The following is a 23,447-nucleotide window of genomic DNA, read 5'->3' as shown; positions in this document are numbered from 1 at the left end:
AGTATTGTACAGCAGTTGGGGACAGTAGTTAGCTTTCAGATGCCAGATATAAAACAACTTTTTGAGTCACAGTGCCAAACTACCGGTATTATATTCGGATCCTTCTTTTCAGCATGAAGGACCGGCATTTATTTAATAGACAGATGGTACAGCCATATACTTGGTCAGAGGATTTAGGGATTTCTTTGAGAAAGGTTCACTGTTTTTGTTCTTTTATCATAGCTTCAGTTTGTATACTTACTTTGGTTAGTGACTTAAACTGTTTTATTAGGTATTGACAGATTTAATTTACAGGGAACGATGATAGGTGAAGATTAAGTTGGTATGCGTGTACAAAATAAAACTGTCTATATGTATATTCGTCTGCTATGTATCTCTTTAAACACTGCTGTAATGACGATATAAAGAGAGAGAGATACCCATTTACTAATTCATAGAACCCCTTTCCACCTTTTCAAGTTCGTTATACATTTTTCTTTTCAAGCATCGTGTTCAGACATTGCAAATCATCAGACTGAAGGTTAAGGGTTACTTAGATTTTTGCTTCTTCAGCATAAAAAAAGTCTAAACATTAATCTTATTATTAAACGTGAAAGGTGACTTAATTCCCAATGAGATTTCTCTATGTTCAGATGTGTGATGTATGTCTAGACAATCTGATAACAAACTACACACAACATTTATGTTGAGAAAATTCAGATTGATCTTTGTTCCCAAATAACATTGGATCAGATCCATAGTTTACAGCATCTGTCCCACATGTATTTAATCTGTATTACGAGTACTGAACAAGTTAGAGGAGGAGAAAATGTAGATTTACTGTTCATTGGAACTTTATGAAAATGAATCAAGACAGATCTAAATAAACAATATTCATTTAAAAAAAATACATTTTATTATTAAAATGTATTTTGTAAACTATCTTATTAAAATGTATTTTGTAAATGTATTCTGTAAACTATCTCTCTCTCCTGGGGAATGACTGGTTCTACCAATCAGGGCATGCAAGCATGCATACATACATACATACATACAAAAAATAAAAAGCATGGAATTAAACTACAGTTAAAATTGAATAATATATATTCTGGTCTGTGTATTAGGTTCTTTTCAGAGTTGTATAATTGTACAAATAATTGTGTAAAGTTTCAGTCTTAAGTTAATATTTGTAACACTTAAATGGAAAAAAAAAACGGTACCGGAAGTTTGCCTCGCCTCATCCGATTAATCGAAAGTAAATCGGCCAACTAATCAATTATGAAAATAATCGTTAGTTGCAGCCCTAGTGTACATCTATGTGTATATGCCTCCTCTTCTGGATCTTCCCCTCTGAATCTTGCTACTTGCACATTGCTATTTATTTATTTATCTATTTATTTCCATGTCCATTCGCACAGGAAAAGCTTAAATTAGTCGTTGTTGGAGAGCTGCAATCGCTTCTGTGTAGGCTGCATTGCCATCCTGGGTTCAGTCAGCCATTGCCCAGGGCCGGTGAACGAGCACTGCCTCATCAGGCCCTGCCATGTCCACCATAGGGACTGTTATTATCTCATGTACAGATCCCTGTGCCTTTAGGGAGGTGTGGGCATGTGCTTCAGATAGTTGTTTTGTCCCCTTGAACTTGAGTCCTAAGTGGTGAGAAGTCCTGCTTTGCATTTTCAGAGGAATCAGGTAGGGCTTCCAGCACAGTGAGGGCTGGACAGAAATGTGGATCTGATGATGGTGCTGAGGGACCCACTTGTGCTGCTACTTGTGTTTGCCGTGGAGGGTCGGAGTCCAGGTCAGGATCAGCTTTCTGTAACTTAGCACACTAAGAAACAGATGAAGGCCCTGCCTGACATTTTTCTCTCTTTTATGTACCTCACGCTGACATTCACCAAATGCCTTCCAGTCTACTAAAAACTGTGCTTCTTTTTTTTTACTTTTAGGAATCTCTCTCTCTTTTGCTTCCAAATTGAGTTTTAACTGTTCTAACTGCCTAAGACAAAACCTCCCCTTTTCTGGGAGTGCACATTCTTTTACTCCCACATCATATCGATACAAGCATCCCTCTCCATAATTTACATGCATAAACATGATATTAGGACAACATATGAACAACCTGTACGCACCATAGCGTGCACCAGACCGCTCTTTGCTACTTGCTTTACCATTATTCAACTTTCAATAAAACTTAATCAGTTCAACATACTCTTGTAATTAACTGTAACTGTTGTAACCCTCTCTGCTCCTGACCGTTCCTCTAATTACTCTGTGATAGATAAGGTTTGGTTAAGCCGGGTTTATGCACATTGTAAAAAAGTTTCTTTGGTCATGAGCCGAGATCAGAACGCACAATGTGAGCCATTGTGACCGGATACAGCAGAAGTTTTGATCTAAAACACTTTTTTTCTCTATTCCACTTTCTGTACTGTGTGATCATGTGCGGCCGGTTCTGATAGATCTGGAATACTTCCTGGAAAATATCGAGACACCCCTGCTTTTCAGCAGCTCCTTGGAGTGTCAGTCCATCATCACCCATTTCTTGATGGCCATTAACAAGGTTGGACAACTCCGGATACCCAGATCTGCCTGCCCGCCCACGGCTCCCGTATTCCATCTTGTTCGCCGCCAGCGGCATCAGCAAACTGTCTCCTACAAATGTTTTAGAAACCTACAACTCGAGGATGGACAGCTGGATGTGCACCTACAGCAGAGAAGAAAAAGCTCGAGCCTATCACGGCACAGTGTTCCTCGACGGTTTTGTGTGCGTCATCGGTGGCTTCGACGGCATGGAGTCCTTGAACACGGTGTGCAAGTTCAATCCTCTCAACGGAACCTGGAACGAGGTGGCGCCCATGAAGTCTCGCCGCTGCTTTGTGAACGTAGCCATGCTGGATGGATACACCTACGCAATGGGAGGTTTCGATGGCGCAGATCGGCTTAACACGGCTGAACAGCCAAGCACCAACCAGTGGAACCTCATACCCTCCATGCACGAGGAATGAACTGTTGCCAGTCAGGGCTCTACTGTGCGAGTATTTCACTCGCATTTACGCCTAATAATAGCTGTGTGCGAACTGGAAAAATAATTTAAGAGCAGTGTGCAAGTGATGGGCTGTTCTCAATAAATGCAACAAAAGTGCGATGAAGCGAAGTACACCACTAATTACCATGGAGAGGAAGAAAGAGGACGGAAGTTGTCAGGATCATGACTGCGCGATGTGAACATAGCACAATGATGGTCTTAGCGTTATGCAAATGAGAGTGATGATTCGCAAGCAATGAGCCAATCACTGAAATAATGTGGGAATGTGCAGGAACTGCTGGATTCTAAGTGAGGAGACGAGTGTCAAATGATAGCCAGGTAAACACTGGTTGAAAAAGGTACAACAGTGCAGACATGGTTTAAAATGAAGCCCATTTTACTTTTACTGTGTATTTATTTACTCACTACTTAACAGATAAAGTGTGAAATGGAGAATGCACTCTTGTGTATTCTACCATTTTCTCTCAAGACATGTTTGAGGAGCTATCCTCACCCTGCAAAAGAATGACCTGATCCTCCCCCAAGCCATATCAGAGTTGAGGAAGACAGTGACCAGACTGGAAGCACTAAAGTTTAGGGCAAAGGCAGGGGCCATGCTTGAGAAGATCCAGACCATGCTTGCTCAGCAGCAGGGTGATTAGAGGACATTCCAGGTGTGTTAGTGTGACCGTTGTTGTGGATAAAAATGACATGAAATAAACATGAGGGAGACTTAGTATGAGTAAAAATGTAATTTTATTAGTAATTCACAGGACGGGTGGGTGCGTAGTCTGGAGGAGAGCGAGAGGGGGAAGAAAATGGGGTGCGTCCTGGGGACATGGGGAAATCAGCGAGGGTGAAGTGAACGGACCACTGAGAGTCGGGCGGACTGGTAGGTGAGAAGAGGGATGAATGGTCGGGGCCCGGATCAGAGAAGACAACATCATCCTCGGACTGGAAGCTGGAGGGGGGTTCTGGTTCTGACTGTGTAGAGGTGTCAACACGCACGTTCATGGGGCAGATTCTGTATCGAAGAAGAGGGGGGAACCCCAGATCTCTATTCCTAGGGGGGGTGCTGCGAAGATAGTTAAGTAGCATCATGACATCAGCAGTGAGATGCACAAGCTGGTAATGAGTGTCCAGATCCAGATCCAGATCCAGGTCCAGTAACGGAGAGAGAAGGGACTGACGACGGGCACCGGCACCTAGACATACAGAAGCGGTTTTAGTCAGAGGTGGATAAATTGGAAAAACACTTTAAAGATCTTTATTGGTTGTTAGTCAAAAAGTCGAAAGAAGTGTACGAGCTGAGGAGTGCTAAAACACACACACACACACACACACACACACACACACACACACACACACACACACACACCCTCGTACAGTCAAGGGCGGGCAAGTAGACTTAACACACACACACACAATCTCTCTCACACATACTATTATAACTTTATAAGAATAATAAAAAGGAATATTAAGATATTATAAAGGTAATGTCTTATAATAAAAAGTATATATATATATACTTTTTATAAAAATGCTATTAAGAAGTAGGAAGTACAGTAAACCGTTTTTTTAAGCAGTATATATAATAAGAGATATAGAGTAAATCTGAAAATAAAAACTAGAAATACAGGAAAATATAACTTACTCATGATTCAGATGGTGAAGATTCTCGTCTCGCAAGGAAGGCCTTAATTTTTAGAGAACCATGAAGAGAGCCAGTTATAAGGGTGGCTGGGTCAAACCCCCCCTCAAGATAACAATAAGACCAAGGTCCCATTAGATTGTTTAGTCTTCTCCACTTTCTATTCTCTGGGTAAATGAAAAACGAAGTTTCTGATGCCCTAGGTAACTGAAAATTCTGGTTTCTGATCCTCTGAGTAACTAGAAACTCAGGGTTTTTATTTTCTGGGTTATTAGAAATGCCTGGGTTCTGATTTTATGTGTAAATTAAAACCCCTGGTTTCAATCCTATGTGTAAGTGAAATAGCCCTTTTCTGGAACATAAGAGTAAGGTAAATGAGCTCTTTTTTAACCCTATTGGTAGTGAGATCATAGTCTTTTTGAAACCTATGGGTTATCTAGTGTGTAAATACAGTATAAATACTGGAGCTTAAGCTCCGGGTAGGGGGATCACTTCTGAGAATTCTCATCGGTGTGGATCTCGTGTGGTGGAATGGAACAATAAAGCGGGACCCTTGCTTCTTCTCACTCACGGCTGGTGTATTTTTTCTATCTCCAACTGGGCTCAGAGGTAGATATGAGTATTGGCTTCTAAGTTGAATTTTAAATGTTTTTGGGTAATAGGCTAAATTTGAGCCAACACCGTGGATTTGGGTTTACCACCAGGAACACATTTAAAAGGGTTCTTTAGATTTACATTTATTCGGTAATTGACCTGATAAGTGAATTGACTACACTGTAGGTAACAAGTTTTACATCAGACAGAACAGCAGTGGGCTAATTTTATAAAAGAAAAAGAAAACAAATGAATATACTCTTTATCTTGCCCACTGACATCGTTGAAACAAATAAAAATGAAATTACACTCACAAATATATGAGCTACTGCACCACACAATATCTTCATTTTCCAGGAGTTGAGACCCCCAACATTTTAAATGAACACACTGGATGGTGTGAGATCTACCAACAAACCCAAGAGCGAACTTCTCTACCGCACTTCTCACAGAACATTGCGTAGTGTGTGTGCGCGCATGCCTAGCCTCTTCGCTTGTACCCAACATCGCTACTTACTGACACCTCCAGGACAATTTAGGCCATAACAGCTTTCCTAACTTAAACAATAATCGGACCATTTCTCACTTGGTTACATTAGGATGAGAGTTTGTTAGGATGGAAGAGAAATTAATGATTAAGACTCGTGTGAGAATTAATGTATTAATTGCACAATACAAGACAACCAATTAAAGGATAAGGATGGAAATGCAGTGGAGAAGTCGTTAAAAAAATGGCCAGACAAATGCAACCTTAATGTTGGCTGACAAATGGCCAAACATTTCATTGTCACTTGGTTTGTGTGTGTGTTTCTGTTAAAGGGATTAACACTGAAGGGGAATCTGAAAGGCTTCACAGGCCTCACCAATCCACAGCAGCACACAGACGCAGCCATCAACATTGGCATGGAAGAGCTCAAAGCCAGGTTTGGTGGTTTGCTGAAGGATGAAGGTGCCCAGACCCCTGTGGAGTCTTTCAGAGTGCTAAACACTGACACATGGCCAGAGGACCAGGCCAGCCTTCTCTCTTTTGGTGATGTGGCAGACCTGGTGAGGGATTTCAAGGAGCCTCTAGAGACGCAAGAACTTATTTGACACTGCAATACCATATGAGACAATGTTATGTAAGCTCACTTGCTCTGTTCAATCCTGCAGATCGGTGTGCAACATGGCTGCAATGCAGGATGAGTGGCAGGGGCTGAAAATCAGCCACAATTTCAAGGACAAGACCTACAGTGGCCTGTGGGAGACCATGTTGACAAAGGACCCCTACAGGTTAGATTACAAGGTAGGCCTGCAGTAGTACTGAGTGGTTGTGTATGGTATCCTTTTATGGTTGGTTTTGATAAGTTAAGCGTTGTAAGCGTTTAAATGAAATTGAAAAGTATCATCTTTTCTCTAGAACATACTGGAGTTGGTGCAGATTACGCTGATGCTGCCCATTTCAATGCCTTCATGTTTAAACTTCTTCGTTAGAATAATCTCAGATTATTGTTTGAAATTTTCAGCTGTTTGAAATGATATCCTAGTCTGAAAATATCATGTTTTCCCAGTGTCAGAGAAAATTAAAGATGAAACTGCTACTTTGGGTTTGTAGAGTCACAGCTACATGGTCAGAACTAACTACAGTCCCTTCTGAAACTATTGGAGCGGTGAGACCAGTTCATTTGTTTGTGCTGTACACCAAAGACATTTGGGTTAGAGATCATAAGATGGGGATGAGATGAGAGTTTAGGACTGAGGGTGATGAACAGCTTTCAGAATCAGAATAAGATTTACTTGCCAAGTATGCTTGAGTATACAAGGAATTTGTTGATGATTTATAGCGATCCTACAGTGCATTTACACATACAGTGCTGCTTAAGACACAGAGTAATACAAACAATAAAAATAAAATAAAATAATAAAACACTAATGACATACCACAGGACAGTTTACACCCCAAAAAATAATAATAAATAAAATGTAAAAAAAAAATAAAAAAAAAAAATTGTTAACTCAACTTACAACATAAAGTGGCCTTTTTCCATTTTTTTTTTTTTTTTTTAGTTTTTTTTTTAGTTTTATGAACTTCAATACAAAAGTTCACTTAAAGTCATTGTAACTTATAAAATGTAGTTAGGAAAAGTTAAGTCGTCTCAACTTCTTTATTCAACTGCAAAGTTGCCTCAACTAGCATTTAAGTTAGATGTACTCAATATTAGTACTATAAATATATTTTTAATATTTATACCATAAATATTAGTAAATAAATAAAATTGTATCCAAAATGAGAATAAAAGTATAAAATTAACAAAAAAAACAGCATTATCACACTTCAAAGGCTCAGCACATGTATTGTCTACAAACACGCAATATAAGCCTTGTACACAAGTTGACCAATAAAATATTGCTGAAGCACACAAACCAATGTGTAATTATGATCAGAAGCCATTTAAAGTGTTAGTTCACCCAAAAATGAAAATTTACTGATAATTTACCCCAGGTCATCCATGATTTGTATGCATTTGTCTTCATCGGAACCCATACATAGGTCCATAAAACGCAAATGAATGGGTGCCTGAACTTTCAGTCCAAACAGCAGATAAAATCTGCATCAAAGTATTCATGGATGACCTGAAGATGAGTAAATCAGCAAGTTTTCATTTTTGGGTGAAATAGCCATGTAACCATATCAAATGTGAAAAAGTTCCAATTCTATGTACTCAAGCTTGAACCCCCAAGCTCCATGTGAAAAAAAACCTGAACAATATGGTTGCCTTGCTCCATTTTTACATCACTGCATTAATTTATTTTTTAGATTGTGAACTATTGCTGTGCAGCTCGCCAATTTTCATGAAAATTCTCTGAAGTACCTCAAAAGGTATATCATAGTTCTATGGGATACTTAATGTTCAGAACATAGAGTAGTCCAAGCAGTATAGCAAGAGCATCAGGAACATCTCCCCTTCCAGTATCACAGCAACATTCAGGACATCAGCTGGGACGAAACCATCATGTCTGGTATCATCACTCACAGTCAGGATGCCCACCTTAACTTCCCTAAGTGTGACTTCCACATCACCAGTTGGCTAAAGAGACAAGAAAAGAAATAGAGGACTTGATATATTGTACTTCTACACAGTAGGAATACCATACTGCTACTGGGATTAAAAAAAAAAAAATTGTGTAGCTGCAAGCTGCAATGGTCGGATTCCTCTTCAAGATTGCAGACCATTTCAAAATTGACATGGTGGAGAAATGTATCCCACATATGTAACATTTCAAAGCATTTGGATCAGTGGCAGATTTTAAGTTCATTTTTGTAGTTTTCCACAAATGATCATTGTCAAAAACAATGAGGAGTGAGAAGTTTGGAGAATTACTTCATGCTGATACAACACTACTTGAACATTTTGAATTTATTCCTGCTGCTCAAACAAATCTAAATGAAGTGTGCTTTGGCTGGATCCAAGACAAACAGTGCCATCTAGGGGATGATAAAGATAGTTACATTATGTTTATCTACCAAAGATACTGTAGTGCCCTCTTTGTGTGTGCTACAGATCAAGTACAAAAGGTTAATGTTCCATTGATTTATGGACACGATATGTGCAGACGTCAATTCACCAACATGAAAATAGTTTGGCAAATTTTTATTTGATTCCTTATTGCTTATCACCCTATAGAAAGACATGTATCCCACACAAGTACACCAGTTCAAGTCAATCGGACCTACAGCTCATAAGGAGAAGATTTTTGTAGTTTTGGACAAAGTGTACAGGAAAATCTATCACGGTGGACTTTATGGGTCCCAATGAATTTTTGTTCCTGATGGGAAATAAAGCATGTATACAAATTTTCAGACAATTTGGACTTATGGGACAGAGTGAAAATCATGTAAGTTTGGGCGTAGCCTGTAGCGCCACCTATGGGCTCATGTGGGCCAGTTACCTGTGGCCTGTAGTATCAATGTGCCAAATTTCAAAACTTACCATTCAGATCTTGTTATTGGTCACTTTAGGGAGATAATAATAATAGTAATAATATTAATAATAATAATAATAATAATTATAATTAAAGCTACAAGCAGTGATGAAAGGGCCCTCGCACCCGGATGCACGTTCTGGCTGCTCTGCCAGGGGCACTCAGTTCCAGTTTTTAGCACTTTTTTGCATTTATATGTTGTAAGGAGTGTGTCACAATGTCCCATGTATAATTTCCTGTTGGTAGCAGGTGGCTTTATGACTATAACTGAATATTGGCATGTTTATAGCCTCAGGCCAAGTTTTGTATAAAACATGTGACATTTGGTGCAGATTAACACTGTATGTTTGAGTTAATGTAAATCATGAGAGTTCATGTTACCAGTAGGGATGTCACAATACCAAAAATCTAGTAGTCGGTACCGATACCACCAAAAGTACATGAAGTACAAAAGAACACCAAAAGTACATCCTCCTCTGGCAGAGAGAGAGAGCGAGTGTGTGTGTGTGTGTGTGTGTGTGTGTGTGTGTGTGTGTGTGTATGTGTGAGAGAGAGAGGCGGGGGGTATTTTAATTATCAAACACTGTCTGAAAATGAGTGGAGGTGCACTCCTAAATGCGCACACACACACACACACACACACACACACACACACACACACACACACACACACACACTGCTTATACTCTGAATGCAAGCATTAGTTTAAATTCACCGATGTTGTGGCAGGCCAAAAAGATTTATTAGCATTAACATTTGAATAATTATCAGTGACGTTAGCTGACGGGACACGGGCTGAATGGCGAGGCATAGCATTCCGATACTAGCTTTCCTCTCAACAAGCTTTCCTCTCTTTACCTCTCAACGAGTCGGGGCAGAGCTAAACTTGTTAAGCTAAGCTAATCTTCTGTAGTTTTTCCTGTGTACTTGTAGGCGTTTTTTTCTTCTTCAACTCTTGTGGACCAACTAAAACATTTGCATGTATTTGTTGCCACATCAGGTCCAGAAGAATTGCAACCTCGGTACCTCCATTAAACTCTGTTCCAATGCTAGTGCAGAAAAACTAATACTGTCACGTTTTAAGAATGTTGGTACCAACCTGGTACGGAAGTATCGGTTCTTGTTTGGAACAAATTGGACATTCTATGTATGAGTTAACACAACTTCCTTTTCCTGATGAAACATCGAAATTTGTGAGATGGCCAAGCCCACACCAAGCAGTGAAAATTCAAAAGCTTCACGATTTAGTGACATTTTAGTGACTTTAGCATTTTAGTGATTTTATCAATTTAGTGACAAAAGCACTACTATTGTTATTCGGCAAACTTATTATGATTATAATTATTATTATTCTTCCACTTTTTTTGGCGCGTAACTAGTCCCGCACCGTTTGTCAGAGATTGACAGTTGAGGTGTCAAATCGATCGGCTTACTGAGGTGAGGTGTGCTATGTATTACAGAAGTGATCGGAATGTCGGCATTCCTGGTACGGAGGCTCAAATTCGGAAAATTTCCCATTGAGTTGCATTGAGTTGCGAAAGAATTGGCACCCTACCCGGCAAGCTCTAAAAGAATTGCCTCCATACAAGTCCGGCTCTCAAAAGTATTTCCGCCCCACACAGACGGCTCTAAAAAGCATAGCTGCCGGTTCCATTAGTTCTGGTGTCCGAAACGTCCGGCTCTCAAAAGTATTGGCCCCCTACGCGTCCGGCTCTCAAGAGTATTGGTGCCCTTAGCGTCCGGCTCTCAAGAGTATTGGCGCCCTACACATCCGGCACTCAAAAGTATTGGCGCCCTTAGCGTCCAGCTCTCAGAAGAATTGGCGCCCTACGCGTCCGGCACTTGAAAGTATTGGCGCCCTACGGGTCTGACGCTCGATAGTATTGGCGCCCTACGCGTCCGGCGCTCGGAAGTATTGGCGCACTTAGAGTCTGGCTCTCAAAAGTATTGCTGCCCTTAGCATCCGGCTCTCGAAAGTATTGGTGCCCTACACGACTGGCTCTCGAAAGTATTGCCACCCTACTCCTCCGGCACTCAAAAGTATTGGCACTGTGTGGCTAAAAATGACATGAAATAAACACGAGGGAGACCTAGTATGAGTAACATGTAATTTTATTTAAAATTCACAGGACTGGTGGGTGTGTAATCCTGAGGAGAGCGGTAGGGGGAAGAAAATGGGTGGCGTCCTGGGGACATGGGATAGCCAGCAAGGGTGAAATAAGGAGAATACTGAGAGTACCGCAGACTGACAGGTGAGAAGAGGGAAGAATGGTCAGAGCCCAGATCAGAGAAGGCAATATCATCCTCAGACTGAAAGCTGGAGGGAGGGTCAGGCAGAGGGTCTGTTTGTGTAGAGGCATCAATACACACATTCGCGGGGTGGATTCTATATCTGAGAGGGGGGGGGACCCCGCAGGGGGTGCTGCGAAGAACGTCAAGTATCACCATGATGTCAGCAGTGAGATGCGCAAGCTGATAGTGAGTGTTCAGATCCAAATCCAGCCCCTCCAGTAAAAGAGAGAAGAAAAAATGACGACGGGCACCTAGACACACAGAAGCGGTATTAGGCGGATATTTACGAATTCGATTCACACTTTAAGATCTTTAAGAGTAACACACTATGGTTTATTAGTCACAGAGAAATATAAGAGCTGAGGAGTGCAGGCTGAGAAACACACACACTCTCGTACAGTCAAGGGCGGGCGTGCAGACATAACACACCCAAAGGCCCCAACGCACACATATAACATTATGAGATAACAACATGAGACCAAGGTCTCTCTAAATTGTTTTCTCTCTCTCCCACTTTCAATCCTAATAGTAGTCAGAAACATCATTTCAAAACATCATGGTAAATTTGATAAGCCTCTTTTGAAAACATCATGGTAATGTAGATGAGCTCTTTTTTAACCCTATTGGTATTGATATCATAGTCTTAAAATATATTGGTTATCTACTGTGTAAATACAGTATAAATACTGGAGCTTGAGCTCCAGGTGTCAGATCACTTCTGAGAATTCTCATTGGTGTGGATCTCGTGAGGTGGAAATAAAATCTGGACCCTTGCTTCTTCTCACTCACGACTGGTGTCTTTTTTTCTATCTCCAACTGGGTTCACAGATGTGAGTATTTGCTTCTATGTTGAATTTTAAGTGTCTTTGGGTTATAGGCTAAATTTGGGCCAGCATTTGGCGACCCCGAAGGGACTGTGTTAAGATCTATATGTCTGTAATCTCTCCCGTGGGACTTCACTCTCTAAGCAACAGATAGGCCATATAGGGGAAAAAAGGTATTGCAGACACCTGTTATTTCAAAGTTCTGTTTTAGTGATCTGTTGCCACAAGTGGGAAGCCCCGGGGTGGGAAGAAGGACTAAGTTGGTCTCCAAAAGAACCTTGAGTGAGTGAGAAAAGGTAAGAGAAGTGTAAACTGATTGTAACTATGTAAGGTTGTTTAATGGAATGGTATATGTGTTGTGTGAGCAAAAGTCCTGCAATACCGCTGGTGAAAGATTCCAGGGCTGGATAGGAAGCAGGGGGATGTGAAGCCTCGAACCCCAGATACCGGCCACTAGAGGTGGCGGCTGCATTGGTGGGGGACCCCTAATACCGCTGGATTGATTCCAGGTCTGGATAGAGAGGGGTATAAATCCTGGGCCCTGGTCCGGGTCACGCAACTTAGGGAACGGACCCAGCGTGCCCGGTGTATGAATGTGTAATAACAAATGTGTGTGCTTATAATATGAGTGTGGTGTGAGAGCGTGCATGCATGTGCGATAAGCTCTGAAACTTAGTTTTGGAGACAGGGAAAAATGTATTCATTAGTGCTCTGAACATGAGCTCCATACATAAGGAGATATGTGTGTTTGATAAGCTTTGAAAATTAGTTTCGGAGAAATTTGCATTTAATTTATATGACTGTAAGCTTCATACATACAGAGCTGGTGTGAAGGTGCTTTATACTCTGAAACCACAATTGTGTGTATGTAATAAAATAAATATGTGTAATAGTGTGTGAATATAATGTGTGTATGTGAGCTTGCAGGCATTGTTGATAAAAAGTATGTGTGTCCCTATCGGGCCTTATCTGCGCAGGGAGTGTGTGTGAAAAAGAGAATACGGTGTGCGTGTGCTCGTCAGCGCTCTTCTGCTTTGTCATTGAATGTTTTAAATCTGGTACAGACTTTCTGTGAGTCGGGTGTGACTGTGAGTATTATAATTACTTTGGTATCAATAATGGCTGTATGAATGTTTTAAAAATTGGGGAGCAATCAAAAACATTTTAGACCTTTGCCAGACTGCCTATTGTGTAAATAAGAATTTCTAGTAAATATATAAAAACATATTCCCAGATTGTGTGATCCAGGGAATACTGGAGGTGGGGGAAAAGTGTGCATTTTTTAATGATGCGGATTCTCTAATGATAGACGTGCGATTAAAGAAAATGACCACATCCTCAATCCTTACATCATCAATCAGCATGATCCGGGGTTGTGTAGAAAGCGGGCTTGTATGAACACAGGTGCATGTGTGTGTGTGTAGTGAGTGGGGGCCATGCTGCCGAAGCGCACTTTGGGACTCACGATGAGGGTTGCTCAGTCAACAATTTTCATTATCGATTTTCATCAACTATTATGGATTAGTTGTTGCAGCTCTATTTGCAACACATTATACTAAGAATTGTGTGGTGTTTGAAGATGTTTGTTCAAGGTAATGCCGTTAATACCATTGCAGTGGTATATGCGTATGTTAAATAAATGCGTACATAAATAAATAGAAAGCGAATGTAATGATTTAGAAAATCGGCGTCCCAAAACGAAACTGATGTTTGTGTGCTTTGTTGATTCTTATGTAGATGCCGCTCCATCAGAATTTGAGAGAGTTATTGTTTTTGCGTGAAGAACGTGGAGGAGCTCCAGAGAGAGGCCACGTCATCCTGCTCCATCTCCACATCCTCAGAGCATACTTCTCCCTCCTCACATAGTGGTACACCACTTCACACTGCCGTCTAAATACACACACGCACTGTCTTTACTCAATGAATACACTCTCAGGCACAAGTATGGATTGGATGAGTATGAAGCGGGCACACACACACACACACACACACACACACACACACACACACACACACACACATTCCTGTTTGCAATTTTTTTTAACTATAGAGAAGTAACCTAGTGTCACATTTTATAAATCCTTAATAATTAAAAATGGATCTTGGAATGATAGTCAGCATGTCTGCAGCATGAATTCATAGTATTTACGATCTAGTATTTGACCTGTAAATATGTAAAAAAGAGAAGTATTAATATATTTGTCCTTACACATGTCATGTTCATCTTTCCCTGTGGCCTCATCTGCTCCTCTGTGCCAACTCCCTGTCATCTTTTAACATTTCAATACAGTTTTTAGCTACTTGAATGTTTTTGTTTGTTTTTTCCCCCCAAAGTGAATCATCCATCTATTTTTGTATTTTATTAGTTACTTTCCATTTTATGTCCGCTCTGTCATCACACTGAAGCGTGATAGTTATGTCAGTATTATTCATTTCTCACAGACCTGCCTTTCACCTTGCTAATATATGGAAGCACTGAATAAACAGTCAATTTGTCATGTTTTTGTATGAAGGTGTTAAAATGTTGAGTTGTACGGCCTTTCCTGCCTCGTGGACTTTTACCGGTATCGTTTGAATAAATCAAAATGGTAATGAAAAGTGTCGTTACTGATTGACAACACCATTGAATTAATAGAATCTGTGTATCATATCATTCGTTCTTTTCATATTCAATTATCCACTTATCCGAAAATGGAAAAATGGCTTGTTATTTTATTATTCATTTACAAATCCAAAACGAAACAGAGAGAAAATAACAAACAAGTCGTTTTCCGTTCTTTCAATCTCACGCTCAAGTTAAAAATAAGCGATTAGAAAACAGGTCAAATGTCCAGGTTTCATTTTAACATTTTATTCATTTTTTTCGAATGACTATGACCCGGAAGTTACTGGTTTCTTCACGTGTTGTGCTGGATAAAGGTGTTTTTATTTTGGTTTATTTGTTTAGTTTTTTGCTGAAGAGCATGGGGAGATTCGTACTGTTTAAGGGAGCCAAATGTGTAACCCTCAAAGAAGACTGCAAAAATATTAACTGCAGTTAAACCAGTCAATAATCCTTTATAATCCTATAAACGTTTTTGTATTTACGCTTTTACATTTTAGAAAATGGGCAAAATCAAGTTTAAAGAGAGGCTGTAATAAAAATACAGTTTTTGGAGTATCAGGGTCGGCGCAGTGGCTTTGTAGTTAGTCATTGCCTCGTCTCTGTTGTTCTACATTTTTGACAAAAGTAACACCAGAGATGCTGCGTTAAAGTGGTCAAGAAAATTACACCAGAGTAAAAAAAATCCCATTGTGTTAGATTATAAACATCGACTGAAACTCTCGATAGGACGTGACACTGTTGGAGAGTTGCATACGAGCGGACATTCAACAATATTTAGTAGAAGCCTTGTGGATGTTTTCGTCTGTGTTCGTCTGTAATATACTGGACTGTCCTACCAAGAGTTCGACCACATACACATTTAACTGAAGCTCATACAGTCAGCATACTGAACTCTCCTTTTTGCCATAGTGCGGCCGCTTAACAGGATAAGGCCTCAGAAGTCAAGCACCAGCAGCTTGTGGCTAAAAAACTGCAGTAGAATTGAGCTCGGCTAGGAGGTGACGGGTGACGGAAAAAAGCCGGGGAACATCGGAAAGGAAAACAGGGCTGTGTTCCAAATCTTTTATCGCCTCATCTTCAAACTCCAAAAACCTCTGGGCCCAAAGCTAAATCCAGAGCTGAGGAAAACAACCGTTCAACTAAGAAGGCCTTCTCAAACACAATGTTTGAGCGAAGGGAGGAAATGATCAAACACAGATCAATTGGAACACAGCCCATACAGCAAAACCGTAAAAAGATGCCATAGAGTGTAAATGATTCAAAAAGACACAAATCTAAGCCCAAACATTTCATATGACGATTGATATGACTGCTAACGAAATCTATTGTACTGTAGCTACACTGCTACAAGTGTATATAAAGATACACCCATACAACCAGTTGAACATGAATAACACGCAAAGCACATTTCACAAGCATGATATCTTTCAAAAATGTCCAAAAGCACAAATTCCCTAATAAAGGAAAAAGACATGTTTGTGCTAACATGTAAGACTTGAGTTTCCACATCTTCCAAACAAGTACACTTGAGCGTTTTCGTTACTGTAAGCTCGGCTCTGAAAATCTGCTACCACTATTGTACCAGTAAACACACACACAGACAGAGCAAGTTAGCAAAGATTGGTCAACAAGGTTTCTTCAACACAACCACCTTTTGATACACGTACGCTCACTTCATATTTTCAGTCCCTTTTTAAAAGTGAATTAAACCATGAGCAGCTATCTTCTCAAAAGTCCTGTTCAATTTCAGAGCACAAAAAAACTGCCTATATACACAACAATTCAGTCCCACGGCTCTGAAAGAAATGCAGAGCACAAATGTACAAATCACTGCGATTTCTATTCTTCTTAAATGTGAAAAGGATGCTTGTACAAAGATGATAAATCTTCACTGGGAATTACTTTAAGGTCATCAACAATTAATTTATAAATCAGGGGAGCCTGGCTCTGGTCCTGAATTCCTGTAATCATGCACAGTGTGATGATTTCTCATCTAACACTCCTACCTAATGACCTGAGGACTTAAATCGGGTGTGATTCAGGAAAATTCCCAAACTGTACTGGACTGTAATCTTACAGGACCACAGTAAGGCTTCCCTGCTCTAAAGCGTTTCCTACAGAAATATTTATTTGAACATGATGTGGATAATCTAATCACAGACTCTGGATTAATGGTGCACACAGCGATTCTTTCACAGAAAAGTGTGATGGACACTAAAAAGCTGGAGCAGCACTAATGCATGAATAGTTTGTCTCAGAGTTTCCAACTTCATATGAATAATATTGTAAACAGTCGTATTAGTGAGAATGAGGACAAACGGTTAAATATTCCCAGAAAGTTTGACTTAGTCACAAAGCAGATGTCCCTCCCCTCCCCCCACTGAGAGCATGTATGCGTTGAGCAGTGCTCCCTCTTCAGGCTGGGAGATGTATCACAGGTTACACCACGTTGTCTTCTGTGGGCGGCTCAGCACTGGGGGGCTGGAGGAGAGTTTGTTGAACTGTAAAATGACATTTTCACTTAGGGGTGTACTCACTTTTGTTGCCAGCGCTTTAGACATTAATGGCTGTGTGTTGAGTTATTTTGAGGGGACAGCAAATTTACACTGTTACACAAGCTGTACACTCACTTTACATTGTAGCACAGTGTCATTTCTTCAGTGTTGTCACATGAAAAGATATAATCAAATATTACCATAGCAGGCTGAGAGTTTCACATCAACAAAGGTCAAGCGTGCTCGTTAGAATATCAGCCTGGAAAGTTTTCAAATCGGTCTTATCAGTGTTTTTTTGCTCGCTCATTCACACTTTGCATTATGGGTACGATAACAGTCTATCCTTCTGCCCAACATGGATAAAACCATCAGCCATTTTGACAGCCTGTGGTGTTGTCTGGTTAAAAATGTGTGTGTAAGTTTATATTATACATTATATTTGTAGTACATCTCCTTGCACGTGCACTTTTTCCCCTTAATAGTACACGGACATACTTGTGCATGAAAAGCAGATAGAACAGTATAATCAAAAAGAGTGCGAAGAAGACGAAGGGGAAAAAAGTAGATTAGTCGTGGCCCCGCCCTCCTTTAAGCCAACCAATGAAAGCAAAGCTCGTTATCAAACAAAATCAAGGTCTACAAAATAACCTGTTGGGAGAACACCACATATAAACACTACACCTTAAAGTGATTAACATCCTATATAAGGTTTGCATAATTATTGGCTTCTCCAATTCAGGAAAATGAGCCAAAAAAAAGAGGTCAGAAATTGTAAAATGCCTATCAGGGGGCTGCAGCACACTGACGATCGCAAAATTATTGAGGTGTGACCTCCCAACAAAAATGCCTTGTTATGAATACTCGACAGGGGGCAAAAAACCGCGGCGAAGAAAAGGCGCTAGTTGACTGCAAAAGACTAAGAAGAATAAAACGTGAGAGGACCCATTAGCCAGCACTGCCACCATGTTTCAGAACTGCAACCTTCCACGAGTGTCCAGAAATACAAGGTGGCAAGTGCTCAGAGACATGGCTACAGTAAGGAAGGCTGAAATACAACCGCCACTGCATAAGACTTACAAGCTGAAGCATCATGACTGGGCCAAGAAATACCTGAAGACCGTTCCTTATAGGTTTCATGGACCGATGAAATAACAGTGACTATAGATGGAGCAGATGGACCTTTTCCGTTTGGTTAAAGATGGACTGAAAATGAACTCCCAAACCTACAGCCAGTTTGTAGAAGATCCTTTCTTCAAGCAATGGTACAGGAAGAAGTCAGCAACGTTCAAGAAGACCATGATCTTTATGCAGGGCAATGCTCCATTCAGCTAAAATGGATCATGATCAGATCAAGAAACAGACATTCAATGGATGGAAGGCTCATGGCGGTTATTGAAAAGAAGGGTGGCTACATTCATCACTGAATAGCTTTGAAGGGCCAAAATAGTTCATTGTTAGTTCGTTGAATAACTTCCTGAGAAATAAAATTTTTTCTTTGTTAAACCTTCTATTTTGTTGGGAAAGAAACATTTAGGATCAACTGAGATCACTGTATTTGTTCACCAATCAAATTAAGCTGAGAAGTACCATTTGCCAAGTGTTTTTATTTTTTATTTTTACAGGCCTAGTTAAATAAATTGGAATATAGAAGTTCAGTAGAAACGAGAAACCGGACTGAATGCACGTTTTTAAAACGGCTATAGTTATGTATCCGTGGATTGCAGGTGTGAAAAAGTGAAAAACTGAAATCTGACTGAAGCGAATGTAGTTCAGTTCAGTCTGAAGTTGTAGAGGAAACATTCGCACTCGGTAATTTAGTTTTGTAACGCCACACAGATCATAAGATCTGTTAGAAATTATATATCGGAGCTACAAACCCCAGCCTGCTCAGCGGTACGAGGCGACTCAACACCGCCAACTTGTGTTTGTGTGTATGTGTTGCTGTGTTCATGAGGCAGTTTTGCTTAGTGTTTTCTTTAAGGTTTAATGTTCTATATTATTGTGAGTGTGTGTTTATATATTTTAGTGTGAGCTGTAGTTTTGCTTTGTAATTTTACGTGTTTTGTTTGCACAATGTATTATTAGAAACAGGGCTTCTCTGTGTAACAGAACAGTTGTTTTGTGTTTTTAACAGCAAGTTATATCGCTTATTGTGAACCGTTATGTGTGCAGGAGGCGGTTCAGCTGGACGGAGAGATCCTGCATGCGCTGTTGAAGCGAGTGTGTTCTGTGGCGTATCGGCACCTGGACAAGCACAAGATCAAGCCGGTGCTCTACATGATGGAGTGGTTCATGTGCGCCTTCTCCAGAACTCTGCCCTGGGCCTCGGTCCTCAGAGTGTGGGACATGTTCTTGTGTGACGGTCAGACACAAACACACACTTGTCCTTCTTTTCTTTATGTGTTGATTCTCTCTCTCGTTCTTTCTTTGTGAAGGAGTGAAAATGATATTCCGTGTGGGCTTGGTGGTGTTGATGTCCATGCTGGGTACTCGGGATAAGCTCAAGGCCTGTCCGGGTCATTATGAGACCATGGAGGTCCTCAGAGCGATTGAGCCTAGATACATGCAGGAGGGCTTCTTAGTGCTCCAGGTAACACAACAGAGAGAAGGAGGAGGAGGATGATGATGATGGGTCTCTCACTACTGTAACATTTCCTGTCATTACTGTAACTATGCGAGTCCATGCCATGGTGATCAAGCATGTTTTATCCATCATCACCTTTGTATTTCTACAAAATTAGCATTCATAAATATTTATCATCGTCTTTTACATGACGTTGTAATGAAGCCCATTCTAACACATTAAGTACAGCAGAATGACATTCTATTCCAGTACGTTTTTGTGACTGTTGATTTTTGCTGTAGGTTCTGGAGTTGCAGGTATCGGCACAGGACGTGGAACATGAGCAACGCACGCAGCTGAAGTGCTGGAAGAAGAAGCGCGGCGAGCCCGGCCCCAAACTCCCTCAGAGAATGCACAGTGCTCGCGCCATCATAGCCACCGAGCCTCATACACACCAAGACCTCCGCCAGAAACCCACCATTATGGTCCAGTACCCATCGATCCCTGAGGAGAAGTCCGAGCTGAACCTCAGGAAGAAGAGAGGGAGCCTGAAGAAAAACCAAGCCCTCATTCCTAACCCCTACGCGCTACCTGGTGAGTCTAAACCTAGTCAGATATTGGACATACAGCTTCTGAACCAGGAAAATCTCAATCTTGTACTTCCAAATCCACCATCGCATCCACCACGGCTCCCTACAATGCAGGAAAATCAGGTCAAAGAGACGAGCACTTCTACAGAGCGACTCGTGCATCGTCCTCGAATTCCTCCATCGATAAGAAACCGGGGGAATCTATCCCTCTGCAACATCTATCCCTCCTTACTGCTCCTGTACACGGATCACCTTCAGCGTGGCGTCCTCACCTGCTGAAATGTCCTCCTGTCCAATCCAGAGAACCTGACCATGATGAGCTCCCTAATAATACAGAAAACTCAGCCACCATTTTGGATCCATCTACAGACTCAAGCCCTCTGCTAACGCACAACGCACCTGCCACCCACGACTCGCCTGCTGCTCCCGAGTACAAAAACAACACTCATTGATTTATTATTTTTTTATTGTGCGTGTTAAACTGTGTGATACGTTGAGGAATTGATTATTGGCACACGTCTACTGAATAGCAAGGATCGTTAAGTCTTTAACATGTTATAGTTTACACCAGAGGAACTGCAAACAATCTGAGAAAGGGAGAAACCCGTCAGCTACTAGAGGGCACACTTGGTCCAAAAATGTACACACACTCCACAAAAACTCTGCAGTTGCTGAGGAGTGTTTACTCGCTCCAGTCTTCAGAAGGGAAGCTACCTACAGATTCACTTTTGAAAGACTTTCACAGGCATCACAAACATTTGTTTATATTACACTCGTATCAATTTGGCAGATTTTTTTCTTCTTAATCCGAAGCAACCACCACTTCTTTGTGTTTGTATTTCACAAATTTCCTTACCACATCTTACAAGAGCTGCACGACAATCACAACAATCCTTTACAATAGGCACAGCCTTTTCATTAACACAATCTCAGTGAAATATCTACTGTCTGTATACTTTACACGCAAACAAAACAACTCAAGCTGAGAACTTTATTGCTGATTCACGTTATACCACACCGCCTTCTAATATAGATCTGATCTATATTATATATACGTGTACCTTAGATAACGCCTCTCTGAACGCCATGGTGGGACGTTCCCGAGTTGAAGTACTGTACAAGTCCTAAGCATTAGATCACCCCAATTACTCTTGTATACTCTTTCCATACCATCGTGATCTTTGCCTGACGAAGCCATACACAAACATATTGGATATTTGGGGCCTAATTCTAAAATCACCAGATACCATATGCACAACCGTTTTCTCTTGCTGCCATCACAAAATAATAATGTTTAAACCTTAAGTAACGTAGTCACGGAGGGTGTATATATTTTTCACACTACATGAAGTTTGGGCATCCTTATAGACTGTGGAACAGAAATGTACTCAGTGTGTCTCCGCCGTTTTATTTCATATTGGAGTACAAACATTTTCTTTTTTACCATTAAGGATGAAACACTTGTTTCTTTTAAAACATCATCTTTAAATGTTTTTCTACCTCCTAACTAAACCCTCGGACTTAAGACAGGATCTTTGGAGTTGTTGACGCCCTGCTCAGGGTTAAACAACAACGTCTTTTCATTACCCTCATTAATAAATTGTCAAACTAACCTCTTGGTTTTTTTATTTTTTTTGGAGCAAAAGTCAGGTCCTCTCTCATTTCAACAGGTCCTCTTGTTGGTGAATACACAGCAATCTTCTAAGGGTATTAGGATTTCTCGGAGCAGACATTGTAACAGATAGTTGCAGAGTTTCTTCTGTGTTTTAACTACAACGTCTTAACCATTATTTTAACACTGAGACACACGACTCCCTTTAATTCGTTAACAAACACATTTGTAAGAATTCTGGTCAGCAAAACCCCCAAAAGAACACCTGTGTGTCTCTCTCTCTCTCACACATACCCCCGCACACCCACATGGTCATCAGAGGTCATAAATGTACTGCTGGGACATGGGATGTCAAAGCATAGACAAAAGCTTATGTATTTAGCGACAGTTCTGTGTAAGTATCCTCGTTGGCGGACCATTTTCTGAAATCTTGTTTATAGTTTAAACAAAATGCACGACTCTTTTAAAACACCGTCTTTAAAAAAAAAATTTCACCCTTAAAATAACCTGGTTAGAAGGTAGGATATGTAATACATATTTTCATTTTCTTCAGACATATTGTCACTTCAGTCTTCACAACGAATAACACCGATGGTTTTGAGCTTTCTTTCAGTAAAAGAGAACAACGACATCATACAGCCTTGAAGGACTGTAGAAATTTTTATTTTACATCCTAAAGGGTTAGGTTTAGAAGGCATGTAATACGCGCGTTTCTTATAAAACACCGTCTTTAAAACGTTTACCTCCTAAAGGGACCTATTTAGAAGGTATGTAAAAACTTTTCTTTTTTTTTTTCTTTTTTTTTTTTAAACATTTCTTCGGGTATATCAATGTTTTAGAGTATTTATTTCAGTAAATTTTTATTCAAAGTCATTTGACTTTGAATGTCACATTCAACCATCATGTATTTTCTAACAGCGGAGAGATACAAAACAAACCCCCACAATCTAAATTTAATGTGTGGTAGATAAAAATTCTAATTTATTGAATTAATTAAATATTTAAAGTTGTACACATTATTTTGATGAGTTGTGTTGACATAATAATGTTGATAATTACATCATCTTAATGCAGAAATTACACACAATATTAATTGATTTAAAACAAAATTTACGTTGTAGTACAATTACATTTATTCATTTAACAGAGTGTTAGAGGACCTGTAGACTGAACAAATACAAAGGACATTACAATGTGAGTATCATTTCACTTACAATTAAATTCTACTAAAGCAATGAATTTGGGGCATGT

At 40.2% G+C, this 23,447-nt stretch overlaps 2 protein-coding genes across 2 annotated transcripts in view; both read left to right on the top strand.

The window, feature by feature from the left end:
- LOC108261599 (NACHT, LRR and PYD domains-containing protein 3) overlaps positions 1-23,447 on the top strand; it is a 619,868-nt gene that overhangs the window by 241,138 nt on the left and 355,283 nt on the right. The window lies entirely within an intron of this gene.
- On the top strand, positions 14,004-21,843 carry LOC108255282 (TBC1 domain family member 10A). The gene is made up of 4 exons (XM_017451139.2): positions 14,004-14,199; positions 19,604-19,793; positions 19,867-20,021; positions 20,297-21,843. Exons 2-4 carry the CDS (start codon positions 19,709-19,711, stop codon positions 20,861-20,863), a joined length of 807 nt encoding a protein of 268 aa, XP_017306628.1. The 5' UTR covers positions 14,004-14,199; positions 19,604-19,708; the 3' UTR covers positions 20,864-21,843.

This window comes from Ictalurus punctatus, unplaced genomic scaffold, assembly GCF_001660625.3.
Source record: "Ictalurus punctatus breed USDA103 unplaced genomic scaffold, Coco_2.0 Super-Scaffold_100056, whole genome shotgun sequence".
Lineage (NCBI taxonomy): Eukaryota > Metazoa > Chordata > Actinopteri > Siluriformes > Ictaluridae > Ictalurus > Ictalurus punctatus.
The sequence above is the reverse complement of the archived record's forward strand: the minus strand, read 5'-3'. Positions and strand labels throughout refer to the sequence as shown.